The sequence below is a fragment of the Lithobates pipiens genome, unplaced genomic scaffold (genome assembly GCF_037356315.1).
Source record: "Lithobates pipiens isolate NorthernLeopardFrog02 unplaced genomic scaffold, aLitPip1_a1.2 Scaffold_19, whole genome shotgun sequence".
In the NCBI taxonomy this organism is placed as follows: domain Eukaryota; kingdom Metazoa; phylum Chordata; class Amphibia; order Anura; family Ranidae; genus Lithobates; species Lithobates pipiens.
This window is the reverse complement of record NW_027507764.1, coordinates 335,252,267-335,267,457: the sequence shown is the minus strand read 5'-3', so window position 1 is coordinate 335,267,457 and position 15,191 is coordinate 335,252,267. Positions and strand designations below refer to the sequence as shown.

At 41.7% G+C, this 15,191-nt stretch overlaps 1 protein-coding gene across 1 annotated transcript in view; it reads right to left on the bottom strand.

Moving 5' to 3' along the window:
- Positions 1–11,203: 11,203 nt before the first annotated feature.
- LOC143996809 (leukocyte elastase inhibitor-like) overlaps positions 11,204–15,191 on the bottom strand; it is a 36,682-nt gene continuing 32,694 nt past the window's right edge. Inside the window, exon 6 of the mRNA XM_077492085.1 lies at positions 11,204–11,608. Coding sequence (XP_077348211.1) covers positions 11,204–11,608 — 405 coding nt within the window. The remainder of the gene's footprint in view (positions 11,609–15,191) is intronic.

Genomic DNA, 15,191 nt, shown 5'->3' with positions numbered 1-15,191 from the left:
GGCGTCTTGCTGGATGTCTTTCCCTGCATGGCTGTCCTCCTGTTGGAGTCTCGGAGTCTGCCAATTGATCTTGCAACTACCTGACGGTGTCCTGGCCTTAACTCTCTTTCCCCCAAAACAATTGTTAAGAGAAATAAACTTTCTTTTGCATTCAACAAGTGTCTGGCACCCAGTAACTTTAACCAATCTGCTTCTACCATGCCTCACAACCTACCACATACAGAAGGATGTCAGCTATTTCTGGCCCTGGAGGTTCTCATTGGACCTAATGAGGCCTGGGACCTTGTTCATTAACAATAAGCAAAGTTGGACAAGTAAAGCTATTGCATAACTGGCATAATATAACATAAATATTTATTAAAACTTGGTGTAAATTTTTTGATTATTCTGTGAAATTTATATAGCTGATCTTCCACTCTGAGCATCAAATATGACTGCCTATTACGTTGCTGGTTCTTGGATTTGTCCAGATCATATTTTCTATACAGGGCACACGCAACCTTCTCCAAAATGTGGTCACAGCTGTTGTTAGGCTTTTGGTAATGTGCATATTTACCATCATAGTCCTTTCTCTCCAGAATTCTCACCAAGGGAACCATCTCCTCCAAACGAATGGGTGTTGCTTTTTCTTTGATTCAGTGATGCTGTCTGGCCCACATGACAGTCTCACACGATCGGATTGTTGGCCAACAAAACCGTGGAATTTTGTCCGATGGGTGTTGGCCTAAACTTGTCTCGCATACACACGTCCACACAATTGTTGGCCAACAATTACGAACATAGTGACGTACTACGTTGTTTTTGAGCTCTTTAGCGCCACCCTTTGGGCTCCCTCTGCTAATTTCGTGTTAGTAGAAGTTTGGTGAGTGTTGATTCGCACATTTAATTTCACACTTTTCCTTTTGCGCTATTCAGTTTGTTTCTGAATGGCCATTTGTCAACCAGCCATGTTGCGGAATCGGAGGAGATAACGTTTTATTTATTATTGGCCATGGAGTTATTGCTTTGACACTATTTTTTTAGTTGAATAATGATTTGATTTGGTATATTTTCTATATTGTTCGATGCACAGAATGCACTATTTTGTTTAAGTTCTATTGGTTCTATTTTTATTTTTTTTAATGTTCTATTGCTTTTTTTTTTTTTTTTTTTAATGCACAATAAAACAATTGTGTAGAATAATACTTGGCTATGTGTTTTACTTCAAATGACAGTTTGGGAGTAGACAGTTACATTTAAAAAAATACTATGTAAAATTGACAAGGGACACAACAGTTGTAGCTTTGATCTTAAAAACTACAGGAAATGGTCTTGTGGTAACTTGCCCCCCCAAAAAAATAAAAGCATAATAATATTATTCTTGATGTCACTAGAAAAAAAAAGCCTTGGAAAATTTGTTTGCAATAACTCTATCAGTATCACCAGCAAAGCAGCTTCATTATTATCCAATTAAAGAGGATTTTTCCTCTTTAATGGGATAATAATAAAGCTACCATGTACTCTCATCCTTTGTCCACTTTAATAATAAAAATCCTTTGTAGAACATGTCAAAGCTGGAAGTACCTATAAAAGGTAGTGTGGGGGAGTGCATACTTTCTCTGTAATTCAACATAGGAGGCCAAAACATTTCCAGAATATATATCGTCTAATATATATATATTGTCTAATGTAACAAGACCCCTGTCTTCCCAAAAAGAATAGTCTGTAAATGTGTGTATATGAGAAAACATGGGGTTATGCCATAGGGGTAAGTCTAGGTTAGTCTCTTTAGCTTCTCTCCAGTCAAAACTGAAAGTCAAAAATGTTATACGTTGCCTTCCGAAAACAGCTAAGGGAACCTCTAATGCTATTAGCAGGTGTTTCCATTTTAACACATGAGCTAAATGTGATTCCACTATAGCTGGAGTGACAGGTGTCAAGCAATCAGTTGAATGGCGCTATTGCCCGGCTAAATAGTAGTAATACATGTTAGGGAGTGCCATTCCAGCGTCAACCTTGGGATGTTGTAAGACAGAAAATTTCAGCTTCCATCTATTGTTCGCACCGAGAAAAACGAAATAAACAATGTACAGTATATGGGGTTTTAAAAAAAACTTGGGCACCACAGTTGGTATATTAGAGGTTACATAAAAACACTTTGGCAGAAGAATCATCTTTGTCAGATTAATTCTACCTGCTACTGACGAAGGGAGTTTGGCCCAGAAATTGAGGTTATTTTTTATGCTTTTATTTTTACCATTGGAATATACAGGTTTTTTTATTGTTTTTTATTTTTAAATAACACAACCTCTTTATCAAATGACAGTGTAAATGCAACATATTATGTATAATTACAGAAAAAAAAAACATGCCATGCTGTATGAGATATAGTCAGTATATATTGGCTTTATCATACAGTAAAACTAATTTGAATGCAGCATACTTACTACAAATTATTTGCCAATCTACAGATCCAGGTCCAACAAAGTATTGCATATAATTCAGGTGATTTTGGTGTGTAGTTTGACTAGGGAGGCCTGGTTGGGTACAACCTAGGTTCAGCAACTGCCATTACTTCGACTGCCAATAACAACATTATCTACAACAGTGTCTTCTCTATCAAGCATTGTCTGCGGAATGTATGGGGATGTTGTAGGTCTCAAAAAATTATGCAAAACACAACTGTGAACAATGGTGTAATTTTTCTTCTGTGCCTAGACATACAGCAGTATGAAGGATTCTAAATATGTTGGCCTTGATACCAAAAGCATTTGCAGCAACACATCTTCCAAGCAACAATCAATTGCATAATTTTCCAAAAACTTGTGGTAAAAAAATAAAATCTTCCATGGACTTAAAATGCCTCTCAGCAAATACCTAAAGCCCCATACACACAGATTTTCTGCTGATTTTTTCCTTCAGATTTACCAAAACCGTTTAGTGCAAGGGCCTGCCTGATTGCATACACATTGAAACTCATATTATATGGTTTTGGTAAATCTGAAGGAAAAAATCAGCAGAAATTCTGATAGTGTGTATGGGGCTTTAGGGTATCTACTTTCCAAAAAAGCAGTCATTGGAGACTTGCATGTACTCTCTTGGCATTTTAGCACCTCAAGCAATTTGATTAGAGCTGCTTAAAAGCTGCGTAAATTCCAGTATACTGTATATCCTATAGTTTGTGGCCTTTATAACTTTCACACCAACCAATTAATATAGACTTAATAGTATTGTTTTTACCAAAGACATGTAGCAGAATATATTTTGGCTTAAATTGATGAAGAAATTTGATTTTATTGGAGATGTTTTATTACAGAAATTAGAAAATAAAATTATTTTTTGAAAATATTGTCTTTTTTATTTGTATTTATTATATTATTTGTATTTATATCATAAAAAAGAAAAACTCAGTGGTGATCAAATACCACCAAAAGAAAATTCCATTTGTGTGAAAAATGTATATAATTTTAATTTGGGTACAGTTTTGCATGACCAACAGGGTTGCCAACCGCCAGTCAATTTACTGACAGTTTGTAAAAATCTGTGATTTTTTTTTTTACAACTGCCAGTAAATATCAGCGGCTGATAATTTCATGCTTTGTTGACTTTTTAAGTTTAAATCAAGCAAATTACTTTGTTATAGGTATTGTCAGTGTCTCCATATAATGTTCATAATGTTTAACCACTTGCTTACTGGGCACTTAAACCCCCCTCAGTCCCAGACCAATTTTCAGCTTTCAGCGCTGATGCACTTTGAGTGACAATTACGCGGTCATACAACACTGTACCCAAATGAAATTTTTATCATTTTTTTCCCACAAATAGAGCTTTCTTTTGGTGGTATTTAGTTACAGCTCGGAGTTTTATTTTTTGCTAAACAAACAAAAAAAGATGCAAAAAAAAAAAAAAAAAATCATGTTTTAATAGTTTGTTATAAAATTTTGCAAACGGGTCATTTTTCTCCTTCATTGAAGTGCGCTGATTAGGCGGCACTGATAGGCTGCATTGGTGGGCACTGATGGGCTGCATTGGTGGGCACTGATGGGCTGCATTGGTGGGCACTGATAGGCTGCACCGGTGGGCACTGATAGGCATAGTTAAGGCGGCACTAATAGGCACAGATAAGGCGGCACCGATGGGCACAGATAAGGCGGCACCGATGGGCAAAGATGGGCACAGATAAGATGGCACGGATGGGTGGCACGGATAAGTGGCACGGATGGGTGGCACGGATGGGCACTGATAGGTACCACAGATAGATGGGACTGATGGGCACTGATAGGTGGCACTGATAGGTGGCTCTGATAGGTGGCACTGCTGGGCACTGATGGGCGGCACTGCTGGGCACTGATGGGCGGCACTGCTGGGCACTGATGGGCGGCACTGGGGTGCGGCACCTTTGAGGCAGATTGGGTGGCACTGTGGGTGGCACTGTGGGTGGCACTGTGGGGTGGCACTGTGGGTGGCACTGTGGGTGGCACTGTGGGCACTATGGGCACTGACGGGGGGCACTTACTTTTGCTTTTATTTTACTTCAGGATGGCACTGCGGGAGGCAGGTGGGCACAGGCAGGTGGCAGGTGGTCCCTTGTATTGATGGCCGTGATCGGGACTGATGTCCCGATCACGGCCGCCGGTGATCGGCTTTTTTTTTCTCTCCTCGCGCTGTCAGCGCGAGGAGGAATAATAGCCGATTACCGGCTCCGTTCTATCACATGATCAGCTGTCATTGGCTGACAGCTGATCACGTGATAAGGGGTCGGGATCGACCCCTTACACGGATCGGTGATCAGGCGAGTCTCACGGACTCGCCGATCACAGAGCGCGCCGCGCGCGCCCCTCAGGGGGCGCGCAGGCCGCTCGTAACCGGGACGACGTCAATAGACGTAGTCCCGGAAATGTAGGTCCGCGCTAATGCCGTCATTTGGCAATAGCGCGGATCTGAAGTGGTTAAATATTCACTGTGTTCGTTTTCAATAGGAGTTTTGGAATTTCTCAGGTTGCCAATAAAAAATGTGCTCCTCCAGTATATTTTCCATATTTTGTCAGTAAAAAATGCTGCGGGAAGTTGACAACTCTGATGACCAAGCAATTGCCAGCTGAAGTAGCACAGTGCTGAATAGCAAAAAATGGCCTGGTCATGGAGGGGGTTAAAACTTCCAGAGGTCAATTGGTTACATTCAGGGTCAACAAGTACAGTACATTGTTTATTGCGCAAATCATTTTTTATAATTAGTACCATTTAAAATATTTTTCCAAAATGATTTACTCTTATTTATCCTAAATACAGGGACATGTTTGATACACATGTCAACACTGTAAAATAAAACTGTAAATAACTGCATTTATTTAATTTCACTACATTTCTAGATGTTAGGCATTTTCCAATACAATGATTACAAGAAATCATGAATTGATCTAACCCTGTTTAACCTATTTACCTCGATAATCTAATATAAACTAATATATTTGTTTATTATTTTAAATACATTTATTAATTCCAAAAATTACTTTTTTCCTATTCTATTCTTTTAAGTAACACCAATTTTCACTTTGATTGGCTGGCTCACTGAGTTTTTCTGACTTCACATTTGTACCACTGTGAGTGAGAGGGAAGGAGATACGATTTACCATGCTTCGGGGAAAACTTTCCCACTTCCAACTATTGGTTAATTATCACAATTACTTTGATTACCAATTATGCCCCTGGGCTCTTCACTAGCACTGTAATGCCCTGTACACACGGTCGGACATTCTGACGACAAAATCCGTCTGATTTTTTCCAACGGATTTTGGCCCAAACTTGTCTTGCATACACACGGTCGCACAAAGTTGGCGGAAAATCTGATCATTCAGAACAAGGTTACGTACAACATGTACAATGGGACTATAAAGAGGGCAGTAGCCAATAGCTTTTGTCTCGTAATTTATTCTGAGCATGCGTGGCACTTTGTCCGTCGCAATTGTCTACACACGATTGGAATTTCAACGATCGGATTTTGCTGTCGGAAAATTTTAGATCCAGCACTCAAACTTTGTTTGTCAGAAATTCCATTGGAAAAAGTCAGATGGAGCTCACACACAATCAGATTTTCCAACAACACGATCCGATCGCACCTTTTTCATCGGAAAGTCCGACCGTGTGTACAGGGCATTACAAAAAACAGTAATTTCTGGCGCAAGGACATTTGGGAATGCAGTGGTGATATTAGTCTCTGTCCATAAACAAGCCCATAGATCCTTGATCAATTGGGGCAAAAGGCGACAGCTATCCTCAGAATATAGCCAACTCTGTGGGTTAAATCAAGGGAAGAGAGACGGAAGCACCATCTAAATATCAAAAGCAGTGGCAACTGATGTTTTTTTGGTTGGCGGCGCGGAAAACAACTGAACCCTCCCCGGCAACTCAAACCGCTAAAATTCATTCGCTGTTGCAATACACCCAGGTGGGCTCCGGATGCAGCCTCAGAGTCCCGAGACCACCCTATTTTGAAACCTTTTAGAGTCTATGGCTCTAATCAGGTGCTTTAAAAAAACCTAGCCCCTGAAAGGGGCCGGATGCATGAACAAGGGACGGCTATGCATGAATCTATCCATTGCATTTAGGGGGTAGCAAGGAGGGAAGGGCGGCGCACAGGCACCCCTAATGAACGGGCTGTCCCTGGTTAAAAATATACTTTAATGCACAAAGGTTAAAAATACTCACAGGATTGTGTAGTAATTACTCATATCAAATCATAGGAATACTTCTCTGGTCCATCCTGAAGAACCCACATTGAGCCGCTCGAGATAGAAGAGATGATTGGAGCGTCCTGTGGCCACCAGGAAGTCCAGGCCAACCAGCGTGGAACGCAAGGCAGATATGATGTTGCCTGAAGAAGAGAGATGGCTGGAAAAGCAGGCTACACGCTTGAGGCCTGTAGAAGGAGCTAGCGCCCCGAACACATAGCTGGTGGCCACAAGACGCTCCAGTCATCTCCCCCATCTCCAGCAGCTCCCTGGCACAACGCAAGTTCTGCAGGACAGACCAGAGTGGCATTGCCATGATTTGATTAGCGTATTTACTACACAATTCTATGAGTGTTTTTAACCTTTGTGCATTAAAGTACCTAACTGCTACAGTTAGGTGACACTTCCTTCTCTCTTCCCTTGACTGTCACTGTGCAGCATGCTCCCAAAGATCAGAACTTTCTTCTGAGAATTTGTAAGGAAAGGCCTTCTGTGCACAGGCAAAACATGTTCCTTTTCATGCTCACAAGAATTGGGCACTGGCTAATAAATATGCGCATGCGTGAACTCGTGTGCATGTGAGCCATCGGCATTCTTGTGCGCGAAAGCTCACGCGTGCACCAGTGAAAGATGTTGGTGCCATACAGTCTATTTAAACTCAGCCAGTGTTCAGGATCAGTGTTGCTTTGTCTTTCAGCCTTCCCTGCATCCTGCATCCTGTGTCCTGTTATCCTGTATCCTGATTCCAGTTTCTGACCCCGCTTGTCTGACCCCTCTCTGAACGATGTCTGCATCAGCCCCAGCTTGTCCTTGACCTCCGTTTCTCTCTGCTCCATTGGCTTTTATTGCACTGATTGGCTCCTGACCTGGCTTGTACCCAGAACATGCTATTGCCTGCTCCACTGTGCCTGATTTGTCCTGCCAGTGTAGGACCCAGCTTGCCTGACCCTGCTTCCTGTCACATCCTACTGTGCTACAGTCTGCTTCCAGCGTGTGCCTTACCTGCCTGCTTTCTCCAGTACCTGCCTGCTTCACTCTGCCATCCCCCAGCTGCCTACCAGCCCGCCTGCTCCATTGAAGTCTACTGATGACCTCTCCTAGCTTTGCATAGATACTGGCTCTGCTACTGGCAAGCCCTACAGGCACTTGTGCCACTCTGCACTACTGAACCTTTTGTTCATACTACCAGGGGCCCAGAGTCTGAGGTGTAAGAGAGGCCTTCCTCATCATTTCGGGCTCTGCTACAGGTACGTGAAAGCATGTTGCAAAAAAAGATCTTGTATTAGTACCCTCTCAACAGAGGTAAGGCCAGGATGGCATTTGTTTACTATTAGGAGGTAAGAAATGGGTTATATTGACAGTTATTGATTCTTTATTCTCCAAAAATTTCCACACACACATACTACTTAATGGCCCTGTAACCAATTTTTCATCAAACCATTCTTGCTGTGTTTTGCCCCATTGTAATGTCCACTGTAAGATTTCAAACCTCTCATTTTCCCTCTCGCTTCCCTTTGTTTGGAATGACCATGTCACATTGTCGTAGAGCAGTGCACATGACCACAACTAGATTCCACAGTTCATAGTCCATAGTCTGTAGCGCATCTCATGAGTGAGCAAGAGAGAGTGACCTCGTTCCTACATACATTGGGACCACGTTGAACTAATATAACCAGGAAGTCTGATTACATTAGCAAAAAAGCACACTTGGGTTATGCAGTAGGGGGTTTAGGGGTCAATTACTTTTTTTACATAGGACCAGGCAGGTTCGGACAGGTTTTAATTTAAAAACTGCATTTTGTATTTACTCTGGTTATCTTTGTATAATATTAAAATTTGCTGGATGATCTAAATCATAATTAAGTGTAACAAATATGCAAAAAATAAAATAAACCAGGAAAGGGACAAACACAGCACTATATTTTTTTAATAAAAGGGGTTTTATTGACATACTTTATTTTGGAGAATATGCCTTTTTTATGACATCTGTGAGCTATATTGTGGAAGATGCACATCTGAATCCTGCAGGATGGAAGCAGCATCTGATGGCTATTGGTCATGACATCTTGCTGTAAATGACCTGCTTAATATTAGGAGGTCGTATTGATTTAGTAAGATTTTTTTTGTATATTGCCCTGGACACTATGGTAGGGAGAGGAGTGCACTGAGTTTTGTTCATGTATGTGCAGGGGCGTTGCTAGGTCTACAAAAGACCTGGGGCTAGAGCCCATAGCAGTGTAGAAAAGAAAGTCATAGGCTTAGGCAGGCATACACATGTATATACAGTAATATACGTGTGTGCGCGTGTGTATATCCCCAGAGGGCCCCCCACTTACATCAGGGTCCCCAGAGAGCCCCCCCCCCTTACATCAGGGTCCCCAGAGAGCCTCCTCTTTATATCAAAGTCCCCAGAGAGCCTCCCCCTTGAATCAGGGTCCCCAGAGAGCCCCCCCACTTACATCAGGGTTCCCAGAGAGCCCCCTTACATTATGGTCCCCAGAAAGCCCCCCATTAAAATCAGTGTCCCCAGAGAGCTTCCCCCTTGCATCAGAGTCCCCAGAAAACCCCCCACTTACATCAGGGTCCCCAGAGATCCTCCCCTCCCCTTGGGGACCCCTGCAGAGACTCTGGGCTATGGGCCCAAGATTCGGGGTTATAGCCCCAAAAGCCACCCTCTAGCGATGCCACTGCTGCTTGTGTGGAATATTGGTTATAAATGTGAGTGGTTATAAATGTAATAAACTGTAGTGGTTTTACTAATCTACACTATGGAGAATGTGTTTTTTTCTGCTATACCTTTAAATTAATTTAAGGAGGATGAACGTTTGAGTCCTAATTGAATGAGAATGGTACTTGTGGACCATTGGAGATATTAAGTTACAATGTGTATGACCTGCTTAGGATTAAGAGGTCATATTGATTTGGTGAGAGTTCCATCTGCATATTGCCTTGAGCACTGAGGCAGATTAATAAAAGTGGAAAGGTATGCACTGATTTTATAACGCTCTTCTTATGTGGAATATTGGTTATAAACATGAGTTGTTCTCATTTTTTATCATCACAGATTTTCTCAATGTATCACACTGTGGGGAATGTATTTTGTCTATGAGGTCTGTGAGTTGTCTTTGAAGAACATCTAATCCCTGGTTGAAAGAGTATTGTCACAAACCACAGGTGTGGTTTGGCTGTGCTCAACTATGGATGTCACCTGCTATTCTGTGGGCTTTTATTTCTTTCCCTTTTATCACTCACTGGTCCACCTCCTAGTTTTCTTGCCTATATAAGATATGCTCAGTGTAGCCTACATTGTCTGAGCAACGTTCTCTGAGTTCCTGTTTGTTTGCTACTTGTGTATTCTGTGACTGACTACCCATGTACCAATCCACGCTTTGTTTACTGTCTGTACTTGGTTGTTGCCCATCCTGATCTCCACTTGTCTCCTGGATTTCCTGTTTGTACTCTGCACATGCAATTGGTTTCTGCATCCTCAGCTGATTTCAGCTTGCTGCAAGTCCATTCCCGCCATCAGGTGCCCTGGTGAAAAATTAGCCTGGGTCTTAGACTCTGTATTCTGGGAAACCCCAAGTTGGAGATCTACAAGGGCTCATTACCACAGAGACACTTGATAATAATAGCACCTAGCGACCATTGGCGATATTACATCTTGATATATATGACCTACATATTGATCCGGTGAGAGTTTTATCCATATACTGCTTTGGGCACCAACGGAGATTAATATAAGAGAAGAAGCACACTAAACTTGAAGTGGTTTTCACGTTTGAAGGAGCTGGACTTTTTAAATATGCTTTCGTGGATGTGGGATTATTATTGTCTTCTGATTAAAGTTTGGTTTCATATTTGAAGTATTACATTTTGTATTGGGCACTATATATTTGTGTATGTTTTAAGGATTTATGCGTCACTAGTATTTTTATAACTTTCAGAGCTGATATATATATTTATATTAGGATAAAAACCTACTTATTGAGGAATTTAAAGTAGGCCTAAACTCTAAGTAGATGGTATACAATTTGCTAAAACATCATGCTGTAAAGCATTGCTTTTTGAATTTTTTGCTTTTTTACTTTAAAATACAGTTTTCACCTTTTTTTTTATCCATGTTTGCATCTCAGTGCCGACACTCTCCCCTATTCAATTTCAGCTACTTCATGTACCCTCTGCATTGTCACTTGTACATCATTTCTCTAGACCAGCAAGAGTAGACCATGGCATACTATACCTACACAATGTATGCTAGTATGGCCGCTTATAGCATCCACCAGGGATGTAACAGGGTGGCAATGCAGGAGCACAATTGAGACTAGTTGCCAGCCTATAGCAGGAAGTGCCTAAAGAAAGACCTGCATTGCAAGATCACCAGGTATTACTTTAAAGAGAGTTCTAGATTAAAAAAACTTTTAAAATCACATTTACATATTAAAATTGAAATAAGATTTTAGTGTATGGGTTTAGAACTACTTTAAGGGGTTAATTTATGGCTTTTGAAATGTCCCATAGAAAACATAACAATCAGAGGGCTTATGCTGTATAACATAGAAGAAAGGGCGATCTACCCTAAAAGTGGCTTCTGGAAGCATTAAGGCCAGGAATCCAAAGTTATCATCAGTATTAGTTACGTCTTTAGTACCATCTTCATCTGCGTTCACAGTTGCCAAGCTAATTATGTCTGACACAAATACGTTTTCTTTAGATATCCTTGTAAATGTCGCTTTGGTATCATTGAAAACATCAGGCATCCCCATACTTGACATAATATCTTTCATTGAGTAGGCACTTTCTATTTCAAAGTGAGGGAGAAAAACTGTAGTATATTTTTTCTTCATGTACTTAGGGTCTGTCCAGCTAGTCAGCTTCTCAAAAGACATATTTTCCACCACCTGAAAGATGAATGTTTTTAAAATGACTTAATAATAAATATGAACATACTCCAATGTATGAAAAGTTGAAAAAGGATTTTATCTGACTCTGGTTATAATTGTTTGTGTTTACTATTAGAAAATAAATATGAACAAGTAAATTGATCAGCTGAATTTCAGTTGGGTTGATTTACTAAAGGCAAATAGACTGTTCACTTTGTAAGGGTAGTCGTACAGACTCGCACTATGCAAGGGAATTTTCCCCAAAGCTTAGTGAGTGAGTACCACATATGATGAAAACAGAGCACATTTAATACAAAATGTTCTGTAATAATCGACTATCAGTCTTACTACAACTTTGGCTCAACAGGTAACAAGCCATGATCCAGTGGATCATAATCAAATAAAGTTCATTTTTATTAAAGTTGCCCAATGACTAATTGTGCAGTAACTACTTGAATTAGCTTACATATTCCTCGGTGTGTTATGGAGAACATGTCCAGCCAGCTGCAGTGTAAAAATGATTCAGCTACTGGTTCTGTGTACTAGTGTCCCCAGAACAAAGCAAGAATGTGTGAAGATTCTGGCAGCTGCCGGTGTTCTGGCATATAGTGTCCTGCCATCATATATTGTCCGCCCCGTACTGCGCAAGCGCAGCGCTTGCGCAGTACGGAGCAGAAGAAGCTTCGGAAAATCTCCGAAGATGAATGGCGCCTGCACCGTGAGTGGAGGTGGTAGCCCCACCATCCAAGCGGACATAGGACCGGCAGAATTAGAGGGCCCCTCGGGGGCTCGCTTCGCTCGCCACACTTCGGGCACAGCCTCGCTGTGCTTAGCTCTGTTATATTCCAACTCTATGTCCACTTGGATGGTGGAGCTAGAACCTGGACTCACGGCGCAGGCGCCGTTCATCTTCGGGTATTTGTGCAGTATACAGCGGACACTATCCGATGGGGGACTCTATATGACACCGGGTCCCGGAGGTGACATCACTAGGTGGCCGGAAGTGACAAGGCTGTACACCAAGAATTAGTGGCACATGAGCTGCAAGGAGATGCTGTGTTGGACTCCACAAGGATGGGAGTAGGGCAGTCACACACAAGGGAGGAACGAAAAGGTGCTGATTGCTATGACAACACATGTTGGGGCGTGTTATGACAACATTTTTTGTCCATTCCCCTGAAACATGTTGTCATAGCAGTCTGTGCCTTTCCATTCCTCCATTGTGTGTCCATGAACACACAATCCTATTGTAGCATTAACTTTCCACCATATTGTGCCATAGGCCCACTCATGACATCCCCAAGTTGAGGCCGGACTATTTGAGGATAAAGGAATATCCACTCACAAATGCATTTCTCCCACTTTACTCTAGCCTTTCTGTGACATATCACATTAACATACTAACAGAGTCTTCGATACAGAATGCCACACATGAAGTTAGACAATCTGTAGCAGCAATTTCAGTGCAGAGTGCAAGAACAAATCTTTTAAGCCATCTTCCCTCTTCTAGACCTTAATTTCTCTCCTTGGGAGCACCACCAATTTGAGACCACTTCCCCATGTATATTAAGTCCATAGCATCAGCTTCCATCATCACAGGACCCGCAGCTGAGGGTCAGGAGGATCAAGGTACCTTCCTTTAGTATGCCATTCTCTTCCCAATATCCCTTCCATAGCTCCACCAAGCCGGGCACACTCCCATATTGCGCACTCATTCCAAGGCTTAAACACCACTCTAATAGAGGACTGTGTCCAGGCCTCCCAGTCTTCATGCACTCTACACTTGCAGGATCTGCAGAAGATGGTCAGGGAGTGACTACAACAATTCTTTCCTTGTTCTGTACCACCTCACCCTGGCCCTTTAGTTTTGCACTGCAGGTGAACATCTTGGTAGCTCTTGTATCTCCTTCAAATGCCTTGTCTACCCTAGGCTCCACCTATCACTGACGATTATGTGGGCACAACCCTGTTGTGGAAAATGTTATGAAGATGTATTGGATGTATTTTAATATGTATTGTCATAAGAGTCCCCCCAGTTTTCGTTCTCCCTCAGCCCGCTCTAAAGAGCTGACTGGGACAGACTGACACTGGTTGAGACCTGTTAGGTAGTGGTAAACTTCCTGTTCAGAGTGGGGGTGTGTCCGCCAGTGAAAGGGCCCCTGTGCATTGCACAGACGATCGTCTGAGGGGATATGTTTGCTCTGCAAAGATCAGTTATGGGGTGATGTACGCTCTTTGTCTGCTGTGTCTGATCAGCACATGTCGAGATTCACAGCGTGCATCTGCAGATAACCTTACATCCACAAGGAAGGGTAGCATAATCCAGGTATACATTGTTCTCTGGAACAATGTATATTAAGGATTACTATCAGCGGAATTGTAGTCATCATTCATTGGGTATTGTATAAATTCATTTATTCTGTGCCATGTCTTTATGTGGTCATGTCCTTATATGGTCATTCACATCCTGCGTTTATTTTCCTGTGAGGTCACAAGCTTTGTAGGAGGCGTTTGGCTGTTGGAGGCACACCCTCAAGTTTGGGACTTCCTGTTGATATGTAAATAAAAGCAGAGATGCACGGCTCAGGGAGGCAGAGATGCTGACCGAGGTTGAGAACGTAAGAATGCTGGTGATGTCTCTTTAATGGGGAACCAGAGGGGACTGCTGAGAAGCAGCCAGGCTGAGATGAGGACGAGAGTATGCGGTCATGTCTGATTATTTTTTGGATGAGTGGATTGATAGGTAAGGTATTATATCATAAGACAGAAAATGTTATTATTATTATTAGAAACAGGAGATTTGGCTGTGTGCTCTGCGTACAGCCAAATTTCGGTAACCAACCCCACCCATTATAGCACCGGAGGAGGGATTTCTCAAAAAGGGGAGCTAATACCAAATTACCGTAAAACCTTGGTTTGAGAGTAACTTGGTTTGAGAGCGTTTTGCAAGACAAGCAACATTTTTTTAATTAATTTTGAATTGATATACAAGCGATGTCTTGATATAAAAGTAGCATCATGTCACAACTGATATATAAGAGAATAGAGGTGCCTCTAAGTATAGCAATATGGTTACATTTATTGAAGGTACAAAATTTAGAACATATCGCTACACTTAGAGGCGCCTCTCCTCTCTTTTATATTTCGTAGCTCCTGATGGATTTTGCTTCTAATCCCCTTGTGGAGTCTGCCATTTGTGGATGGACATTTTATGGTTACACAGCCTGGTCACTTTGCTATATTCTTTTTATATGGACTATAAATTGAAGGACCTATGAATAAATAGTTGTGGAATGAATCATTTGAGTTTCCATGATTTCTTATGGGGAAATCTGCTTTGATATTATTATTTGGATTACAAGCATGTTTCTGGAACAAATTATGCTCGCAATCCAAAGTTTTATTGTACAATGTTCACCTTGCAATATAATACTGGGAACATAGCCATCTTGTGGCAGAGAAGCTAACTGCACCTGCAAACAGGTTTGCATTGCAGGCAAAGCCTCGCCATGGTCAACCAAAGAAGTTGAATACACATGCTCAGCATCATATCCAGAGGTTGTCTTTGGGAAATAGACGTATGAGTGCTGCAAGCATTGCT